The 21,493-nt window shown below is 35.2% G+C and overlaps 1 protein-coding gene across 1 annotated transcript in view; it reads left to right on the top strand.

The window, feature by feature from the left end:
• Nucleotides 1–21,493, top strand: part of LOC145978201 (G-protein coupled receptor GRL101-like) — a 376,753-nt gene that overhangs the window by 332,474 nt on the left and 22,786 nt on the right. The window contains exons 12-23 of the mRNA XM_083110642.1: nucleotides 1,227–1,343; nucleotides 3,158–3,292; nucleotides 3,479–3,598; nucleotides 4,650–4,761; nucleotides 5,962–6,036; nucleotides 7,393–7,536; nucleotides 9,321–9,392; nucleotides 11,109–11,180; nucleotides 12,281–12,352; nucleotides 15,358–15,429; nucleotides 17,869–18,064; nucleotides 19,179–19,377. Coding sequence (XP_082966768.1) covers nucleotides 1,227–1,343; nucleotides 3,158–3,292; nucleotides 3,479–3,598; nucleotides 4,650–4,761; nucleotides 5,962–6,036; nucleotides 7,393–7,536; nucleotides 9,321–9,392; nucleotides 11,109–11,180; nucleotides 12,281–12,352; nucleotides 15,358–15,429; nucleotides 17,869–18,064; nucleotides 19,179–19,377 — 1,386 coding nt within the window. The remainder of the gene's footprint in view (nucleotides 1–1,226; nucleotides 1,344–3,157; nucleotides 3,293–3,478; nucleotides 3,599–4,649; nucleotides 4,762–5,961; nucleotides 6,037–7,392; nucleotides 7,537–9,320; nucleotides 9,393–11,108; nucleotides 11,181–12,280; nucleotides 12,353–15,357; nucleotides 15,430–17,868; nucleotides 18,065–19,178; nucleotides 19,378–21,493) is intronic.

A 21,493-nucleotide genomic window follows, 5' to 3' on the forward strand; every position in this document is an offset into this window, starting at 1 on the left:
GCAAGGCCAAGGCTTCCACTCACATCATGATATCAATACAAAAATCTAGACTATTTGTAGTTTAACACTCAACTTTTCTTCACCCTGTCTAAATATTTAACATTTATTTCACAAGAAAATTGCCATTGTTAGGAACTTATTGAAAAACATGCTGAAATTCCCACAACATTCAGCCATATCTTAAGAACAACCTTGTATCTTGTGTTGACTCTTTAATTTTTTACCATTACCTGGTGTGCCTGTCAAAAAGGAATATAGGAGTCTTAGGACATGTTTTATTAATTCAGGGGCAATGAAATGTACTCCTGATTTCAAAAAATACTTCTCACTTATAAATTACAAAGTCTTCCAGGCCTACAGGTGACAAAAAAATTGATTTTTTTTATTTATACCTGGTGTTTCATAAATAATGGAGGGGTTACAAAAAGTTATTGCAAGTAAACTATTGAACCTTTGTTAATGAAACCAGTCCAGAACAATTGAGGAATGCAAACAGTTTTTGCGTGTATGTTTTGTTAAGCTGTGTTCATATCCCTGCCATTAGGTGACACTCAAATCACTCACAATGTTTTGGTCCTCAAGATCACGGGACCTTACAGCATGTGACTTCTTTTTGTGGGATTTCATCAAAGACAGGGTATTCGTCTCACCAATGCCACGTGATCATCACAGCGATAGACACTATCAACAGGTCCATGTTGATGCGATTGTTGCAAGAACTATATTATCTTATTGATGCATGCTGTGACACCCGTGGTGCACACATTGAATGTTTGTAGGTGTAAAAAAAAAATGTTTGAGTTCCTCGTTCGTTCTGGACTGGTTTTATTAATGTAAGTTCAATACTTTACTTGCAATAAATATTTGTAACCCCTAGTAGATGCTGAAATAGAAAATGGTTGTGAGTAGCTTCTAGATTAACTTGAAAGCATCTGAAAATGTAATCTGATCTTGATACACCCAGTGTTTAGTAGCTGCCATTGCAGTGCAAAATTGTGGTTCAAAAAAGTTATTCATAATGAATTTATTTATGTCAGCAATTCAAACAGTATTAAAGTATCATCTGTATTCGTAGAAAATATTAAAATTCAGAAGCCATGTTGGAACCCCCTAATGCAATGATTTTGTTCCTTTATTGCAATTCAAAGTTTCAAGATTAAATTATATAGAAAAATACATACAAAATTTAGTGACAATAATTTTAACATATTATTTTTTTTTTCCAGAAAATTTTGTGTGCCCTCCAAATCATAAGAAATGCTTTAGTGGCCAGTGTGTTTTGGAGTCTTATTGGTGTGATTATTATGTTGACTGTCCAGATGAATCGGATGAAGCAAACTGTGGTAAGATGAATTTCTTAATTGTCTTTGTGTATATAAATGTGATACCTTATCGTTGAGATAATTGTTCATGGAAATAGTTCACATTTTAAATAATATAATTATTATTGAAATGTTTTTATAATTTTGTCTATATATCTGCCTGTCGGTGTGTACTTAAAATTCAAGAGATTTTTTATTTAATATAATTTAATATATTAATTATTATTTGCTATTTTTTAAAATTCACAAAAATGAGGTTCATGTTTACCCTCTATTTTCATATTTTTATTGAATAATTTCTTTTTAAGTTATATTCCTCAGACCATGTTGAAGGGGAAAATCTTTCAAACAGTAGTTGTATTAAAGCATATATCCACTAAATATTTTTTATTATTATTATTTTGGAATTATAATTCTTCTTTTCAGTTATTATTACGAAGTAATTTCTTTACACCATTTCTGCGGTCATCCATGGTGGAGTGGTTAACACAGAAGTCCAGGGGACCTTGGTTCAAATCCTGCCCTGGGTGTGGGTGTTACTTGTGGGTGTAGAGGAACTGTACTGCTAATATTTTCAGTAGCCCAACTGTTTCTACTGTTTTCAGTAGAGGAACTGTACTGCTAATGTTTTCTACTGTTTTTAGTAGCCCAACTGTTTCTACTGTTTTCAGTATATGAACTGTACTGCTAATGTTTTCTACTGTTTTCAGTAGGCAAACTGTGTTTACTGTTTTCAGTAGCTGAACTGTACTGCTAATGTTTTCTACTGTTTTTAGTAGCCCAACTGTTTCTACTGTTTTCAGTAGATGAACTGTACTGCATATGTTTTCTACTGTTTTCAGTAGTCCAACTGTTTCTTCTATCTTAAGTAGTTGAACTGTACTCTTAATATTTTCAAGTAATATAATTGTACAACTAATATCTTTTATTGTGTTTAGTATATTGCTGTCTGAAAACAGTACTATTAGCTGCTTTAAGATTGAGTTATTTCTTAAGAAAGAATTGTAGTAACTTATTCATTAAGATATATCTGACTTAAGTAGTATTCATTAGAAGAACAGTAGAAATTCAGTTCATGTACTGTTTTTCCAATGCACTTCAAAATCACTGAAAATATGGTGTCAAGAATTAATTTTGTCTATTCTTGGCGTCAATAAAAGATTTTATAATATATGGTAGCAAGTATTATGCGTTATTATATACATTGTTTTTTCTGTACAGTAGCCTTACTGAAGAGTACAGTAGTCCTATTGTAGAGCACAGTAGCTACAGTAGATCTTCAATAGGATTTCAGTACAGTACACAGTAGAAGACATTTGAAAACAGTAGAATTTGTCTACTGAAAACAGTAGAAATTTCCAGCAGGGAAATAACCAAGTCAATCAATCAATCTATCTATCCCTTTACAGTTCTTAAGGTGGGGGATATTATACCTCAGTTAAGCACAAAGCATACCTCCAGCATAAGCGTCTGCCACCTTTTTCATTGTTTTTGTGTTGAATCACACAAGCATCCTTCCCCCAGCTATCCCCAAACTTGATTAAGCATCCCCCACCTGAGAATTTACACCTCGAGCATACTCTATTTATGTTATTTTACATTGCCCGTCTACCTCTTAGATTAATTAATATCATGATGATGAATGATGAATGATGAAAGTGGATGAGAAAAACAGTGATACACCTATGCATTACCTGGTATTTATACCTGGGACTTCTGGCTTCATAACCACTCTACCACGAAGGCCAATGTTCACACTGCATAAGATTGGATAAAATTGTATTATTTTGTAGTGTCATGTACACCTATTTCAAACATTCCTTCTACATTTTCAGGCACTGATGATATAATATGTGAAGTGGATGAATTCCAGTGCTCAAACAGTCAGTGTGTGTCTGCTGATCACAAATGTTTCAAATCAGGAAATCCAAGGTCAGGCTGTGCCGACAATTCACATCTTATTGGGTGTGGTAAGTGGACAATGCCTCTTGATAAATTGTTCTCTTGTTTTGCACTTCTTCTTGTAATATTCTTTCAATATAATTACAATACACACATAAGATTTTTTTTTTTTTTCAAGAAGTGTGGTTCAATCCTGATGCTTCTTCAGACCTTTCCATTTTGTAAAATTTTCAACCAACCTTTTCTGATTGCAGAAAATTTTACATGCCCCAGTGAAACTTTCAAATGCCTGAGAGGACCATGTTTGAACACCACTCTTGTCTGCAATGGAAATATCGACTGCTCAGGGACTTGGATTGATGAAGATGGGTGTCGTAAGTAAGCTACCATTTACTCATTATTTGCAGTTCAAAATTAATAGAGAATATAAATCACATCAACAATTATTCAAAACCCGTTAAACCTGGTCACTGGAGCTTATGCTAATTTAGAACCAAAAAAAAAATGTTAAGAAATTGTAATTTTATCGCATTTATATTCGTCATGATTTTAAGAGAAGGTTGAATGTATGTTTGCATTAAATTATTAAGGAAAGTTTTAATGTTTCATCACATGCTTTAAATAATTACACAAATAACATTTATCCATTAATTTTAAGTTTAAAAATGAACAATTATATATAGTAATTTAAACACATTAGCAACCCATGAATTTTAAAAGAAAGAACACTTTTGCATTTTCCTTCAGGAATATAAGTTGTACTAATGTACTTGAAAATACTTGTTACGTGCTTATATTATTTTCACGTTTTCTTTTATGGCCGCGGTGGCTCAGTCGGTAACGCGTCTGACTACCATGCTAAAGATCCCGGGTTCGATCCCCGGCCGGTTCAAATCCGGGAACTTTTCTAACGTTGGAAGCGGCCCCGGCGCCCACCCAGCGTCGAATAACATGGGTACCTGGGGGAAACCCTGGGGGGTAAAGGCGGTCAGGGGCGTGATGCTGATCACATCACCCCCACTCACGACCGGATCAAGAAAGTGTGGTGCGTTACCCCCACACCCCCTATACGCCTTCATGGCGTGGTGCTATGCACAGGGGAACACTTTACCTTTTACCTTTTTTTTATTTATTAAATAGTCTAGAATATGATTATGGCAATAATGTGATTAATCAGTAACTTAATTGTGAAAAGTAGTAGTTACTGGTATATTTTACTTTCTCTACTGAAAACATTGATCAAAAAGGGAAGGCTATCCCCATGAACCCCTATCTTCCGAGTTTCTGATGCATATTTGTTGGAATGTGCTAAGTGAACATAATTTTAATATGATGTCAAGTATTATTTATCATTGCAAACATTGTTCTGTAAAGATATTTTTGGAAATTGATGAATGTAACCTTCATATACTTGTTACATTTCAGCATTTATATGCTCCAATGAAAGCCAGTGCGAGTGTCGTGATATTAACATAACGTGTACAAATCTTGGACTTCATGCTGTACCCCACAACATTGAGCCGGAGATAACTAGGTTGTAAGTATGTTTATTTGTATGTTTTCCACAAATATATATTTATGTTAACACAAGAAACTGTCTTATGCCTTGTGCTAAAAAATAGATCGATATTCACTAGCGATGTTAAACTTTTGCTGGTACCAAAAGAGTTTATAAAATTTACGAACACTCAAAATCAATATTCTACCCATCCGATATAAAATTGCACATTAATTAATATATGCAACCAGGAGACTGCAATGGGTTTTGCTTTCAAAAAGACACTGCATATTTAGACATTTACTTTACAATACTATGGCAAATAAATTATATGTTTATATGCATAAAAAGAAAAACAAAAACTGGGTATATTTTGCACTGAAATGCAGGTATTTGTAGATATATTGAATCAGTAAAATCATGGTAAACCAATATGCCTAGATAGCCTGATATGAATAAAGTAGCGATTAATAAGCCCTATTCTTATTATTTACTATTTAAAATATAAACAGCACGCTGATTATTTTCGCAAGGGATAATGTTTCACAAACTTCACTTTTCCAACAGTATTGTGGACTGCACAATAGTAGAAAAGTTAGCTGTTAAAAAAATAATCAATGTGATGTTTATAATTGTAATAATGAACTATTTATATATTTCTTGAAAAATTATAGAATACTTATTGATTGTTACTTTATTACATTTAACATTCTGTGCAGAAATAAGCATAATCTTTGAAATCATTCTGATGGAGTGTGTGAAGAATTATATGTAATTTAGTATATAGTGTTGTGGCACAACTCCTAAGAATGGTTAAATATTGAGAAAAACTTTATGCAAAGCAGTTGCTTTTTGTGCTTTTCAAATTAATGTAGAATTGAAGAATCTTACAATCAGATTAATTATCTGAAATATATGTTAGTTAGATATTCCTCTGATTAATTGTAAATGCTAAAAATCACATTAAATGACTTTGTCTCAATTAATAAGCCTTATAGCAGGAAAAATAATAAAATATTTTTAAGTTTTAAATTTCATGCAAAATATCAAGTGATACCATTCACAGGAGTTTAAAATGTTTGTTTATTAAACATTAATTAACAAACTTATGTGAAATGTAGAATACAGAGTAAAAATGGCAAATATGTGTATTAGACATTCCTTTCTCTCTTTTCATTTTTGCTTTGACTCAAACATGTTTCAGTAAACAATAGTTCAATATTAATAACATTTTTTCAGGTATCTGGAAGGAAATTTTGTTAATAATACTTTAAACGAAGACACCTTTGCAGACTTGGATCGTCTAATTTATCTGTGAGTATTAAACTTAGAATTATTTGCAAGAAATAAATTTAGACTGCAACATTCTTGTTGAGTCAAATTCATCTTGTTTGATCAATACAAAATATTACATACACTTATCACATAATGTTAGAGATGATGATCATCACCTGCAGCAATATCTGATTGTTTCTTCAAAATTTATGAGGTGACAATATAAATAGAATATATTTTTAACAAAATCTGCCCTACTTTAAATTTTCAAGCTTTACAAACCATTAAAGTATCAAAGATATCAAACTCGTATCTCTAATTTATTTTTTAATGAAAATGATTTATCTCTTTATTCATTATATTGCTGGAAGTGTGCTTCTTAATAATAATATCAATCTATTTTTATGTGCACTGGATTATTATCTATAAATATCTCATATAAAATACATATATATCTGGAACTTAATACTGCAAACATATATTTTTTTTATATCTACACTGAATATTTTTTTATCAAATTAATTTACAACAATATTTGAAAAAATCATTAGAACCTTGTCAATCAGGAAAAATATCTATCCTAGTCTTTAATTATATGTTGTTAGCATATGCAGATGATGTAGACTTAGGCGATGATATAAATACAATTAAGAATAATGCTAAAATATTTTTAAAAGCAGCTAATGATATAGGTTTGTGAGTTAGCAAAGAGAAAACTAAATATATGTTTACAAGCAGAAACCAAGTTTTAGGTAATAATCAAAATTTCATTATTGATAACAACTCATTTGAATCAGTTTCCAAATTCAAGTACTTAGGAGTAATACTAACAAAAGGATGTGAAACTTGGTCCATTATTAAATTAAGAGTATATGAAAATAAAATCCTTAGAAAAATATTTGGAGCTAAAAGGGATACGGAGACAAGTGAGTAGAGAAGGTTACATAATTTAGAACTAAATAATTTGTATTCATGTCCAGATATTATTAGAATGATTAAATCTAGAAGACTTAGATAGGCCATGTGGCACGAATGAGAGAGGAAAGAAGAGATTACTGGATTCTTGTTGGGTAACCTGATGGTAAGAAACCTGTAGGAAGGCCAAGACGAAAATGGAGGGATAACGTTGAGATGGACCTAGAGGAAATCGGTAAGGATAGAAAAGATTGAATTGATCTTGCCCAGGATAGGGACAGATGGAAGTCTTGTGTTGCTGCAGCCATAAACCTTTGGGTTTAAGAATGCTAGAGAGGTAGTTAGTCTTTAATTATGTGTTTTTTTATTAATTCTTACATCACTGTAGGTATGTCCCATGCTAATATTTTATAGTATCTTTGCACCAATTTTGTTGATATTCTTTGAAAGTTTACTAATGACCATATTATTATTTTACAGGGACTTGAAAAATAATAGCATAACTAAGATACCTCCAGAAATTTTTCGTCACCTTTATCGTCTCCGAATTCTCGATCTCCAAGACAATAGAATCAGCATTATTCACAATGGAACCTTCATTGGTTTATACAGTGTCACTGGATTGTAAGTACAATATTTTCTGTTTATACAAATAGAATTATGTCGATGAAGGATTATAGTAAACAGTACAGACACTAGTGTAATAATAATTGTACTTAATTTCTGTTATTAACAATAAAAGCACCATGCTTTCTGCTGGTTTGTAACTTGAACTGAAGGGTGCCAATTCCCAGGAAGGGGGTTAATGGACTGATTCGCCTCTCCCCCCCCAAATGCCCATGACTCCAAACCTTATCCATGAGGTTCTGGATTTGTCCCAGTTAGTGCTTTGGTGTTCATTTAGTTGTTCTATCATACTTCACCTTTATTCATCTATGGAGGTAGAAAATGATGATAAGCAATCAAATTACAAATAAACATACGGTACTCAATCAAGAAGGCAACACAACCAGTAGGTAGGATTAGGGCTGAGCTGATACCGATTTATTGGTTGTAACTTATTTGCTGATACGTGCCCAGTGCCGGATCTACAAATATTGCCCCCTCCCCCCCCCCGCAAAATATTACCAAAATCCCCCTCTACCTACCTATCTTACACTTAAACACACACACACATACATACACATAATAATGTATTGTGTGTGCGTACTTCCGATCTCATGTTGACAAAGTCACATGTAAGGACCTAGAGGGTGATTCAAAAATCCCTTGACACCTCCTATAAAAAGTATAGGAGTTAGGCTGGGTACAATTGGTCATGATAGAAACAGGTTGACTTGTTCCAAGCAGATGTCCGCCATATTGAATTCAATACATTTATTACAATCATGCAATCGTAACTTTTTCCTGATTAAAGATAGGTTGAAGAAACCTTAACACTGCATTTCTTGTGAAATTCTATCCATATTTGATTCTAGTCTGACTACTATGTGGGAAACCCGGGGTGAGTTACCTAAGGTCGGAATTTTTCCAGCTTTGTCCCCACATAAAGCGGTTCTGGAGCCCACCCAGCCTAGGATCAAATTGTACCCGGGGAGGGGTAACGGTGGCCACAGCTCCTCCAAGATGGCCGGCAACAAAAATATGTGACGCCCTATGCCCACATACCCTAAATGTGCCTTCATGACACGGTGCTATATGCACAGGGAACTTTACCTTTACATACTGTATTCGTTCCTGTACCCCTGAGTAACCAAGTTTATTGAATATATGAACCCTCTACTATGTCAATGGCTGAGGGCCCCCTAAAGGCTTATTTGTCTCCGGGCCCCCCCGCACTGCTGGGTTTTGCGGTTTGTAGATCCGGCACTGTACGTGCCGATATTTTTCCAGCATTTTGGTCTTTCACGGACTCTGAAAAATGCTGTGAGACACTTTCGAAGAGTCTGAGTATCCTGGAAATTATGCAAAACTTGCAGTTTCTTTATTTTTCACCAGTTTTGTGTGTTCAGCCTTAATTAGGATACTAATTTAGTAGCAATGAACTTCTGTGCAGTAAGTGAAAAACACTAGAGAAAATGGGTTCTTTCCTGCGTAGAGGAAACACTGTTGCATTGTAATCAAAGGTTCTGGGTGATTGCATCGATTGCAGTAGAGGTAAATTGCACATTGGTTGGGACCACTTTTATACTGTGGGCCCATTCCCATGAGCCTACCTGAGTATATAGTGGACTGCACGCTTTTTGACTAAAACAGTCAAGTGATTTGGTACAATCATGAGAAAGGAAGCAGAGTTTTTTATTTAACTAAAAATATAGGGGTCCATTTTATATTTGATTTTCTGATATTTTGAATTTGAAATATTGTTCATTAATATATATATATATATATATATTTTTTTGTTGCAGGCATTTACAAAGAAATAACATCAAAGCACTTGAACCAATGGCTTTCTATGGGCTGTCTTCACTGAAAGCATTGTAAGTAAAGTGAATTTAAAATAACTGAAGTGCTTATGTAATAATAACTGTGCAGGTTATTCCTAATTTCATACACTAGGAAAATCATATTCATACACTTTACCATTTGAATCAAAATACAGATTACAATGACAATTTTTTATCTTCTTTTTGTGTAGCAGTGTTTATATATATGTATATTTTAAGCAAAGAAGTAAAAATATTTGGATATAATATCTGACACAAACCTTGAAGTCTAGTAAAAATTTAATCATATTTAAAATTTTAGTAAATTTTATTTCTTGCATTGTATGTTTTGTGAAAGTTTAAATGACACTGTTTGTAAGTTCATTTTTAATATCCAATAGAGAAGATCAATTGTTATCAAGTTTGAAACCTAAGTTGGTTTGGTATACTGCATATAGGTACTGAACACCCTATACAGCACACAAATGTCAGAGCGATATGAAATGGATATCTTTTGAATATTGAGGCCAGAGTTCTGGATATCCAACAAAAATCCAGTAGACATCCATTGTATATCACTTGGATATCCATATATCAGTCCAGGAGACTTCCAGAAAGGATATTTTATGGATATTCTGTGGAACATTTTTGGATATGTTTTGGACATCAGTGCTGTGGTGTACATGAGAAGGGGACATCTTCTGGACATTTTTGATTGTGAAAATTATATATTCTGGACTAGAATTTGGGCATTATCTGGATATTTTTTGGCACATATTTTGGGTATACCTGAAATATGTCCCTTGGATATCTGTAAGATACTGTAAGATATCTTCAGGACATCACGAACAGGATATCTAATGTTTATCCGATACTGGAAATCTATTGGATATCCAGAAATGGATATTCAGTTTATGTCTAATGGATCCAGAAATAGATATCTGAAACTGGGCATAATAATCATAATCATAATCATAGTGAATATCCATGATATACATAGATCTGATCTGGACATTGTGAATATTGAATAGATATTTCTTGGAGATTTATGCCATATAGGAAATAAGATTTCGTGTGCTTTGGAAGTGTTTCCAAGCACCTTGAAATTATAACAATAACAATGCCATTTTGAAGTGATGATTATATTATTTTTATCAACGAATGGAGTTTTTGTAAAAAGGAAATCATATTTTATTGTTGCAAAATTCAACATTAAATAATATATTTTTCTATATTTAGTTTCAATATGTGAAGCTAGCTTTATAAGCCACTCAAAAAATGCCCCCCCCCCCTCCTCCATCATATTGAAATATAATCTCTAATTGCACAGATATTCTCTAATTTGGTTCAGACTTATCCCCATTTTATCATAGAAATGCAAAAACTAAATATGCTGACCAAGGCAGTTATTTTATTTTATTAAAAACATAAACTAACGTAACGTTTCAACCTTCTAGCAAGGTCTTCTTCAGACTCTGTATCAAGTACAAAAGTACAGACTCTGTATCAAGTACAGACTTTTGTACTTGATACAGAGTCTGAAGAAGACCTTGCTAGAAGGTTGAAACGTTACGTTAGTTTATGTTTTTAATAAAATAAAATAACTGCCTTGGTCAGCATATTTAGTTTTTCATAATCATGGAAACAAGGCTTAATGGTGTTATACATAGAAATGCAAACTTATAAACAATTTTCACATATATACCTTTGTCTGCTTAAACCTATGTTTGTATTAACATGTCACACATTTATATCAATTATTTTTTCCAGAGATCTAAGCCATCAGAAGCTGTCAAATGTTTCAAAAGGAGCTTTTCGTGGTCTGAGGAAAGTATTAACATTGTAAGTATTCCTGTAACACTTTTGCTAAGTACTGAAATAAATAATTAATTGTTACATGTAAAATTACTTCATGTTAAGAAATTAATATAAAAATTCAAATCCATAGTACTTTAATCAGTAATTTGAAATTATATTTATTTTACTATTAATACTGTGTTCCCCAACCAGCCTCTTACCAATGGGTGCCTGGGGGCAACCCTTGGTGGTAGGGGTAAAGGCAGTCGGATGTGATGTTGATCACATCATCCCAACTATCGCCGAGATCTACCTCTACATCACCCCATGTCCCTTCGTGGCATGTGTGCACATGCACAGAGGTACCTTTTCCTTTACTTTACTGTGTTTCCATGGTTATCAAGGGCCTCCCTGATAGCATAGTGGTAACATCATTGACTTGTGATCAAGGGTTCCCATGTTCGATACCTAGTGGCGGCACATGGCACAGTTGTTCGGATACCACTTTAAACTGTAGGTCCAGTCCAGGTTATCCTTCTGCATATAAAATGAACTTAAAATTCCAAACATGGTTAATAACTGAAAATAATTATATTTTAAACTCTCTTAAGCTGGCAACTCTTTAGGATGGAGTAGGTAGCAGTGATATTGTCTTTTTACCTTCAAATTTAACCTTCTCTTAACCCAACTTACCTTCACATGTTTCAAACTTTAACTATTGTTGTCTTAACTCCTGAAGAAGCCACATGATATGGCGACAGCTTGAGTGCCTAAAAGAAGTATGTACGTGCCTAAACTGGACTTCAGCTATTTAGTGAAATGACGGCATGTGATGTACGTTATACCTAATCTAAATGATATTGGTTGAACCATCAGACTTAAAACCATGTTCAGTACTAACATCCTGAACCCTTCAGGTAGTATATAATGAAGAAATTCACCTGAGATATTTGGTAGGTCAGTCCTGCATAGGCTGTCTGAAACTCGCTTGACTGATATCCCAAGAGCGTAGATATTTGCAGATTAGACCATCACTATTTAATGTATGTCACTTAATTTTCATTACTGAGTCAGTTTCTTAATAGTCATTTCTTACTTTATTGCATATATTGCTTTCCTAAACAAATGTACCCCCTTATTTACAGGGATCTGTCTTCCAATGAAATTACATCACTCGTAGATGGTTGTTTTAATGGCCTTCAGGAGCTAAGGTTCTTGTAAGTATCAAAGTCTTTGTTGAAAATTTTTGACTTCATATGTTGTTAGTAAGAGTGAGCAAGTGCGTGTGTGAAAGGGGGGGGGGAGAGAGAAAGAGATTCACCTAAAAACCAAAACCAAATACAAGGTTTGGAACTTAAATAGTGGCAACTATTTATTCACAACCGATACACAAGAGTTACATGTTTGTACCTATTACTGTCCTTCAAAGTAGTCACCAGCGTTGTGTAGAACCCATTGCCAGCGATGTGGAAGGCGTAGTATACCGTTAGCAGAGCCTGTTCTGTTGATGGTGCGAATGGAGCGGTCTACTGCCTGTTGAATCTCTGGAACAGTTCTGAAGGGAATGCCACGAAGTGGTTCCTTCATCTTCGGAATCAAATCAAAGTCACAAGGACTTAAGTCCGGGGAGTATGGTGGATGGTACAGTACTTCCCAGTCCCATCGACCGAACAGAGCAGCCACAGCTTGCGCTGTATGCGCCCGTGCATTGTCGTGCAAAATGATGGGTGGGTTGCGCAGAAAGTGTCGCCGCTTCTTTCGCAAAGCTGGTCGCAGTTGATGCTCCAAAAATGAACAGTAATACTGGGCATTGACAGTCTGCCATGGAGGAACGTAATGCGTTAGGATAACACCATCACAGTCGTACACGAGAATCACCATAACTTTCACCACACTGGGGCTCTGTGTTGGCTCTTAAGATCTGGCCCATGTCTCATCTAGTGTTATGATATGGCTTTTACCCACCGTGCCACTGTTCTGTACGGCAATGCTGATTCCCCGCACGCCTCTTGAAACCCTTGATGACACTGTCGTGCTGTACGACCTCTGGCACATTCAATCTTGATCCAACTCCGTTGTTCCTGTTTGGAAAACACAGTGACCTTCACGTTAGACCGCTCGCTCACAAGTGACTGTGTTTCCCTCGCTTGTGCGCCTGCCTGTGATGTGGGACAGGCGAGTCCATTTGCTCGGAGGTAAGGTAGGTATGTCAACAATGTGTGCTATCAGCGCCAATACTACATTCCATTGCATAGTGTCTCCACAGCAGTGTTGCCACTATTTAAGTTCGAACCCTCGTATATTTTGAAAATGAAGTAACATTTTGATATTCTGCTTTTGGCAACAAAATACAACTAGGGACACACAAAATATAGTAAAACCAACCTCATCTCTCTACAATGAATAATTCTCATTCTATAATTTTTAAAAAAATATGTCCATTATTTGAAAAGCACACACTTTAATAAATGAAACCTGGTTTTGAAAACTTTCAATACTTGCATTGCATTGAAGTTCAAGGATGTTTCATATGTACATATATATGTACATACATAATAATATAATTTCTGTTTTTTGAGAAATTACTGTGTAAATACCACAATGACACTGGAATAACTTAGTCCAAGCCATCCTTAAGAGGTTTAATGGGACATGTATAGTCTTGTTGCACCTTTTTGCATACATTGAAATTAAATACCAATATTGCCAGCAGCAACTTTCAGCTGTGTTGTACACTTTAGAAGCTACAGAGGTTTAAGGGCCTGTTTTTAAATGTACAATGAATGTTAAAGTTAACACGTAACTGGAAGTTTGTGAAAATTTTTGTTTTTCAATGTACAGTCAGCTTGTAATTTGAAGTGTGGTAGGGATTATCTGAACAACTACTCCTTCCTGCAGTTACCAGTGTTACTGGAAGTTGTGAAGCAACATGGCTGCTTCATGGAGCTATCAAAGTTCCACACTCCACAACTTCACGGTCAGATTTAACAAGATGTGGTTCACTAAAAAGTTAAATTAGTATAGAAAAAGACTTGTTCTGTTTGGCAGAGCTCAACCAATGCTCATGCAAACAGGAAAATTAAGCAGCGTGGTTGCTAGTATTCGCTTGGCGAAGTTGTGTTGGAGAATTTGTGACAAAATATCCAGTCTACGAAGTGCTCCAATCACTAAGTGGTAATTTGGTGTAGTGGTTAGAGGCACCAGTCTGCAGAGTTTTATAACACGAGTTTGAATCTGGGTCCTAGTTCTTCCTTTTTCTTTTTTGGTCAATTATTTATTACATGTGTTCCTTCACTTCACACTTTTATGTTGAATGATCTTACCGCAGAAAAATCTTACAATAAATTTTGAAATTATTTTTACTCTCTGTACGTTCATATTTTTAGAAGTTGTCATGGGAAGCATGTCATTAAAATGTTACGTTATTTTTTCTTTCATACAAGAAACATGCAAAGCTTGCAGTCAAAAAACATGTAAAACTTCTGCATGTTAATAGTGTTTACATTAGCTGACAGGAATTATTAATGTTCCAATTCTAGAGTTCTTCATGCATCTTTTATAAAAAAGTATGTTTGTCTGTGTTCGGTAACAGCATTTTGCATACATGAGATTGTCATTTATTAGAAGAAAGCCAAATTTGTAGTACTTGATTTCCTTAAATTTATTTCATAATCATGCAGAGTGGACAAACATACCAATTATTTACAATGCAAGAACGTGCTATCAAGGCCAGCATGCTTTTAGTACTACACATAAAGACCAGGTTGTATGCCGATCGGTTTGGTTTAAGTCTATACAAGGAGATGGCACATAGATCGATTTCCTGTAATTTCCGTGCTTCAGCATTACCAAAACACACTATTTTGAAGTGCGATTTTAGGATTAGTTAACTGCCACTTACTTTCACATTGAAAAACCCGGTGCTGGTTAAGACTAGTGATTATCTGCAATTGACATACAGCTGACAATGATCAACTGGACATTGAAAAACCAGACATAAATGGTGTTAACAATTTAACAAATTTCAATTTTGAATATTTTTTTAAAATATTCATAAATTGTTTTGAAGTTGATCCGAGTTTGTTGATTTGTTTAAATGTCACCATTGCTTGATAACCATCATTTTACTACAAAAAAAGGCTAATTTCATTTTAAACGTTACATTTTAGTTGTGTACTATGATATGTCACGTTCCTACTTTTATGGTTATGCTTTTTCTCAGGGACATATCTAACAACAACTTGCAAATGGTGGAGCCCAATGTTTTTCGATCATTAGTCTCTCTTCAATACCTGTAAGTATGGGTAATTATTAATGTAAAGATAAAATTGTTAACTGAGAAAAGTTAGTTATTATAAAAGGTTTTCATATGTGAAAAGCAATGATAAAAAATAATTAAAGTGCCTCCTGTGCGTTGCACCATGCCATGAAGGCATATAGGGGGTGTGGAGTTAGGGCCCCACACTTTCTTGATCACGGTCGAAGGTTGGGGTGATGTGATCAGTACCACACCCCTGGCTGCCTTTTTCTCCCCAGAGTTTCCTCCAGGTACTCACTTTATTCGATGCTGGGTGGGCGCCAGAGCTGCTAAAGCAATGCAAAATAACAAAAATCAAATCAAAACAGTATTCTTCACAATGATTCGTTGCAAATTTGCCCTTGCAAGATAATGTGAATCAACTTTCAAAGAGTTGATCTGGGCTGAAATTCTAAATGGTAAGGAGATGTGAAGGTGTTTGTGATATTATGTGTCATGTTTGAAAGGGGGGGGGGGGGGATTGTTGCCTTGGATAAGAAGTTGTGCAACAGTTTACATACAAAAGTTTCTACTGTACATAAATAGACTAGATATAGATTTTACGTAATTTCAATTACACATATGCCTGAAACAGAAATGCAATGAGAAAGTTGCCAGTATTTGGCAACACTAAAAGTAAGAACTGAGAAAGAAGTTTATTTGTACTAATACCAGTCAGTCGCCTTGTAATTTAGGTGGGTACCCAGTGGAGGCACATACCACAGTGGTTCAGATCCCACTTTCAAACTGTGGATCCAGCCTTGATTAGCCTATCTGTGCATAAAGTGGACTTATAAACAAGAACACAACTCAGTTAGTCTTTGGAAATTTACTTCCTAAAAGAACTTGGTTGCAGTTACAGTTACTTCGCTCACAAAAATAATTCAATTACAGTAACTTTATTCGTGATAGGTTATGACTTGTAGAACATGTTGGATCCATGAACGGCAAACCGGTTGATATTTTGTTATGTAGATTTTCAGCGAAAAATGCAGGCTCGACCAGGACTCGAACCTGGGTCTCTGGCAATCCATGCCATTGCTCTACCACTGAGCAACACTATAGACGTCGACCTAGCCTGGTTCCTACCAACGCTGGGAGGAACCAGGCTACATCGACGTCTATAGTGTTTCAAAGGCAACAGATCCCGTTGCAGTAGCACTTGCAGAGACGATTTCACACAGGCAAAACAGCGCCAGCGAAAATGCAGGGGAAGCCAGGCCGGCTCGGTAGCTCAGTAGTACAGCAATGGCACGGATTGCCAGAGACCCGGGTTCGAGTCCTGGTCGAGCCTGCATTTTTCGCTGAAAATCTACATAGTACATCTCCTGTGTGCGCCTAATTTAATGATATTTTGTTGTTTTTACTGATCATAATCTTAAATTAACACAAATTATCATTAAATTATTATCAACTTGTGTTCATAAATATAAGAATATAGAAGCAAGTAAATTCAAAGTGAAGAAACGTAGCTGGAAAAATTAACTGACTCAAACATTTGTTGTAACAATTGTGTATATACGTTAGGGATGGGACCAATTAATCGGTACTCTATCGGTATCGGCCGATATAGGCATATCGGTGTATCGGTTTATCGGTAAAATTACCGATTATTTTACCGATCTGATATATCGATAAATATCTGATAATTAGTGCAAAATTCTGCCATTTTTGTTGTAATTTTTATGGATAATCTCCATGCCCTACTTTTTTAAAAAGTAAATGTCTAAATATGCAATTTCTCTTGCACTGCAGTCACTTTGAAACACACATTTTTTTAAGGAGGTCAGTGAACCTTTCAGGTTCTTCCAGGACCATTTCTAATTTTATATCGGATCGGTAGAATATCGGTTATCGGTATTGGTAAATTTTACATCGGTACTTTATCGGTATCGGCCAAAATTTCTTATCGTCCCATATATGTAGATTAAAATTAAATTGCAATTTTTTTAGTAGACTATAATTTTGTTCATTGTTGTGGGAATGTACAGAAAAATAATTATAAGAAAACTAAAAATTGTAGCTTTCCAGCATGATTGAAGCAAGTATTGTTAGGTTACCCACCAAATTAATTTGGCGTTAGTATCCACCGTTTTCAGGCGATACATTGTTCTCATCATCAGGGAATGTTGATTGGAGACTAAGTTAAGTGTAAGACTAAAAATGCATCTGACATAACAGCTACACTGTTTCATGCGCACATGTTTAACTTGGTCTCCAATCAACATTTCCTGATAATGAGAGCAATGTTCGTACGCAAAGCGTTGGACACTCCAAATTAACCTTGTAAAGAAACTGTTCTTGTTACTTGTTACCTGAGCTACAGTTGCTCAATTTGAAAATGTAACTAGTAACAGTTACCCACACTTAAAAAGTAACTCTTACTTGTAAGTTGTTACTTCCACTGCTAAGAATGCATTTATCTTTTTTCTCTAGGAAAACGGACACATTCCGCTTTTGCTGTCTTGCTCATCATGCAGCCGAGTGTTATCCCACGGATGAATTTTCCTCCTGTGAAGACCTTATGTCCAACCTTGTATTGAGAGTTTGTATCTGGGTACTGGGTATTGTAGCTACGGTTGGGAATATACTAGTTATTGTGTGGAGGATGATGTACAGGCACAATAATCAGGTAAATTATATGCATATCAAAGTCGGACATTATTTTACAGCTATAATGCCATGTGCTGGATGTAACATATTTATTGTATATTCAATAAATAAACGCCACTAAAATTCTTTAAAAACCTTTACAGCATTTTTTAAACATTATGTTTTGTAGCTTGCATGTGAAATAAAAATGTCAGACAATATATTACAGTGTTTTAGTGCTCTGTTTGATATAATGTTATAATAAATATTTTCAAACTATTCTTTTGATTGTTTTCTTATCTCTTAATGCATGTCAGTGAAATTTGTCCATAATCTTACTTTACGTAGGAAAATTTGTACGTGACGTCCTATATCATGTTCTAAGTAAAGATTAGCAATATCACAGTCTATGGTGGGAACAAACAGTAGGAAAATTGGCTTTTGTGTTCTACTGAAAATGTATTTCCAATAGAGGTGTGTGGGATCCCGAAAAGCCGGGACCGGGATCAGGAAAAAAATTCCCGTCCCAATCCTGACTTTGGGAAATGACTTTCCAGGATCCCAAACAGCCAGTAAATACCGAATGGTCATTTTTAAGTCATTAATTCTCAACGTTTTCTGCATTGTAAGTTTCTGGAACTTATCGGAAATTGTTAGTTTTAATCCTGAAATGCAAAAACAATCACTTAAGGTGAAAATGACATGTAGAATTCGAGATTTCCAGAGCCTCGAGAAATTTCGAACATTTCCTGTCCCTGAAAATTTCCAAACTTTGTCGGGAAATTGTGAATATTTCCCATCCCGAATGTCTGGATTTAAAAAATTTCCCATCCCGACCCAAAAAATTCTGTCCCGCACAACTTTCATTTCCAATGTTAATGTCCAGTTGAGCTTTTTTTATATATATAATACTTGAATTCTCAGATAACAATAATTAAGACAAAAGTTTCATTAAGTTAAACATTGACTTTCCAGTACTATAATAGCTGTAACTTTTAAAAATGTAAAACTACATGATGGTGTATTGTTTTAAGGGAAAGTTAAAAACATGCCAGATCTGTGAATTAATATTTTTTATTGCATTTAGTCAAAAGTGGCAGAAAAGTTATGCTAAATAGTAAATATCAAATAACAGCAAACTCTTTTCTTTTCAGGTTCATTCATTTCTAATCACAAATCTCGCAATTGCTGATATGTTTATGGGTGTGTACCTCCTGATTATTGCTGTTGTGGATGCTCAATATAGAGGGATGTATTCAATCCATGATGCATCATGGCGTGCGAGTGACATATGTCAGTTGGCAGGATTCATCAGCACATTCTCTAGTGAGCTCTCGGTCTTTACGCTGACAGGTGAGCGAGCTATCTCAGTGAAAGTTATTTCTTAGTTTGACTCCAAAACTGTGAACAAACTTCCTGATATTGACTTAGTTAAGCCTTAAGTAACTACCAAATAAGAAGTTGATAAAGTGTTGTTATAATTTAAAATATTTCAATTCTGTATATGGAACTTGTTCTTTTAAATTTTTTAGAATGATTGCTTTGTTCAAAGTGGCAGGACCAGACTTTCCAGTGTGGGTGAACCTCTGCATGGTTGTCAGAAGTGGTTCCGATCTCCCCAAAGTAGAGTTGCTATACGTCCCAGATTTTCCGAGACAGTCCCAGAATTCTATAATTTGTCCTGGTGTCCCAAGTGGTACCAATTTCATAGATCGGAGACACATTACAATCGGATCTTTTGTGTTTCTCATGGTTCGTACTTACCAATTGTGTATTGCGGAACATAGTTCAAGGTGCCATTATGCTTTTTACATGAAAACAAACACTTTTTCTAATAACACATTTTTCTAAGTGCTACCGAATGAACGTAACTGTGTGATATTACTTACTTTGCGAATGATATCACTTCTTTTGTTTTCGAATATCAGTGTTTTCCAACCTTCTTCAACGAAAAATACCTACTATCATGTTCGTCATGTGTGCAAATTGTACATTATGCACGGGTAGCTGACGGATAGCCCCACAAACCATTCCGAAAAGGTTAGGTTAGGTTTGGTTAGGTTAGGCAAGCATAGTTAAAAAAAGGGGGGGGGTTGGAAACACTGACATGATTTCCCGGTCAAATAGATACCACGATGAATACCTCGATTAACGTTGGAAACCTTAGAGAAACTCATTTCCGTAAGTAGTTTCTTCTGTAAAAATGAAGAAATGTGTCTCCGATGTATGAAACTGTTACCGTCCCAACTAGTTTCTTCAGGATGCACAAATGTCCGGAAATTGGGTGGGAAAGAAGAAATGGTTAAGACATAACTTTGCTTTGCGTGGATGTAATTTCAATATGCTCACATTGAATTGTTCCCTCTCAATAATACAGAGTTATTGAGTTACAAGAAGGTGCTGCAGAGATGTTTGATTCCACGATAGCATCACTCAATGCCAATAACAATTAGTAACAATGATATTTTTATTTCCGTCTGCTTGCAGCACCAAATTTCAGTGTTGATTCTCTTCCTTTACTCAGTAAGCTGCTTCCTGTAGTCAGTGGGTGCCTACCTGTTCAGTCTTCAGTTTTCAAATTAAGTTTGGACAGCAGGTTAGTCCACTATGGCACTGAAAAGGAATTTCAAGTTTAATGGTATAGTTGAACCTCAGGCAAAAGAGTCTGCGCAGACCCGCAAGCATCATATTCCCATGAGGAAGGGAGGGGTAGCAGGCTTCCTTATGGCCGAAGTTATATTGTTGGAGGGGAGGGTGCATGGAGACTTTTGGCCGATGATTCTTGTCCTTGTAGTCGCTCTATAGACTTTGAAGTGAAGTTGTATTTTTTATTCAGAGGTGTAAGGAATATGATAATGGGACTGTACATAATAATTATGGTGTACATACTACTTTATTGGGTCTAGTCCCCCCTCTCCCCAAGCCCACTTCATCTTCAAGTCAGCTTATTCTGGATTTTCACTTATGAAATATAGCAACCTACCCCAATGTCTACGACATTCCTCCTCATTATGCTAAATTCTTCATAGAAAAAAAAAGTTGTACCTTTTGCACTACAGCATCCTCTCCTCCTCTCTCGAATCAGGTACAACTCTCTCTCATGATCCATTTCTACACAAGGGCTATGTTTGCAAGGACTCACTAGTTGGCAGCATGTGTTAGATATTCGAACTGACACTAAGTATGCTGTCAACTTGATACATCATCCTTCGCTGTCAAAGAGCCTAATATTGAATTACACTTTAATAGAATATTGACATTAGGAAATGTGAGCTGAGAATTAGGTTTAGTTTTTAAGGATGTTTCTGAACGTATGCAAAATGCAAACAGCACTTTTGTGAGAGACTATCCAATATAGAGAGACAAGGAAATATCTATAAAGACCAAGCTTCGTATTTTCAAAGTAATGTTAAGGCTGTGCTGTTATATGGGTCTGAGACATGGAAATTAACAAAAACTATGACCTCTA

The sequence above is a fragment of the Lepisma saccharinum genome, chromosome 24, assembly GCF_977018435.1.
Source record: "Lepisma saccharinum chromosome 24, izLepSacc3.1, whole genome shotgun sequence".
In the NCBI taxonomy this organism is placed as follows: domain Eukaryota; kingdom Metazoa; phylum Arthropoda; class Insecta; order Zygentoma; family Lepismatidae; genus Lepisma; species Lepisma saccharinum.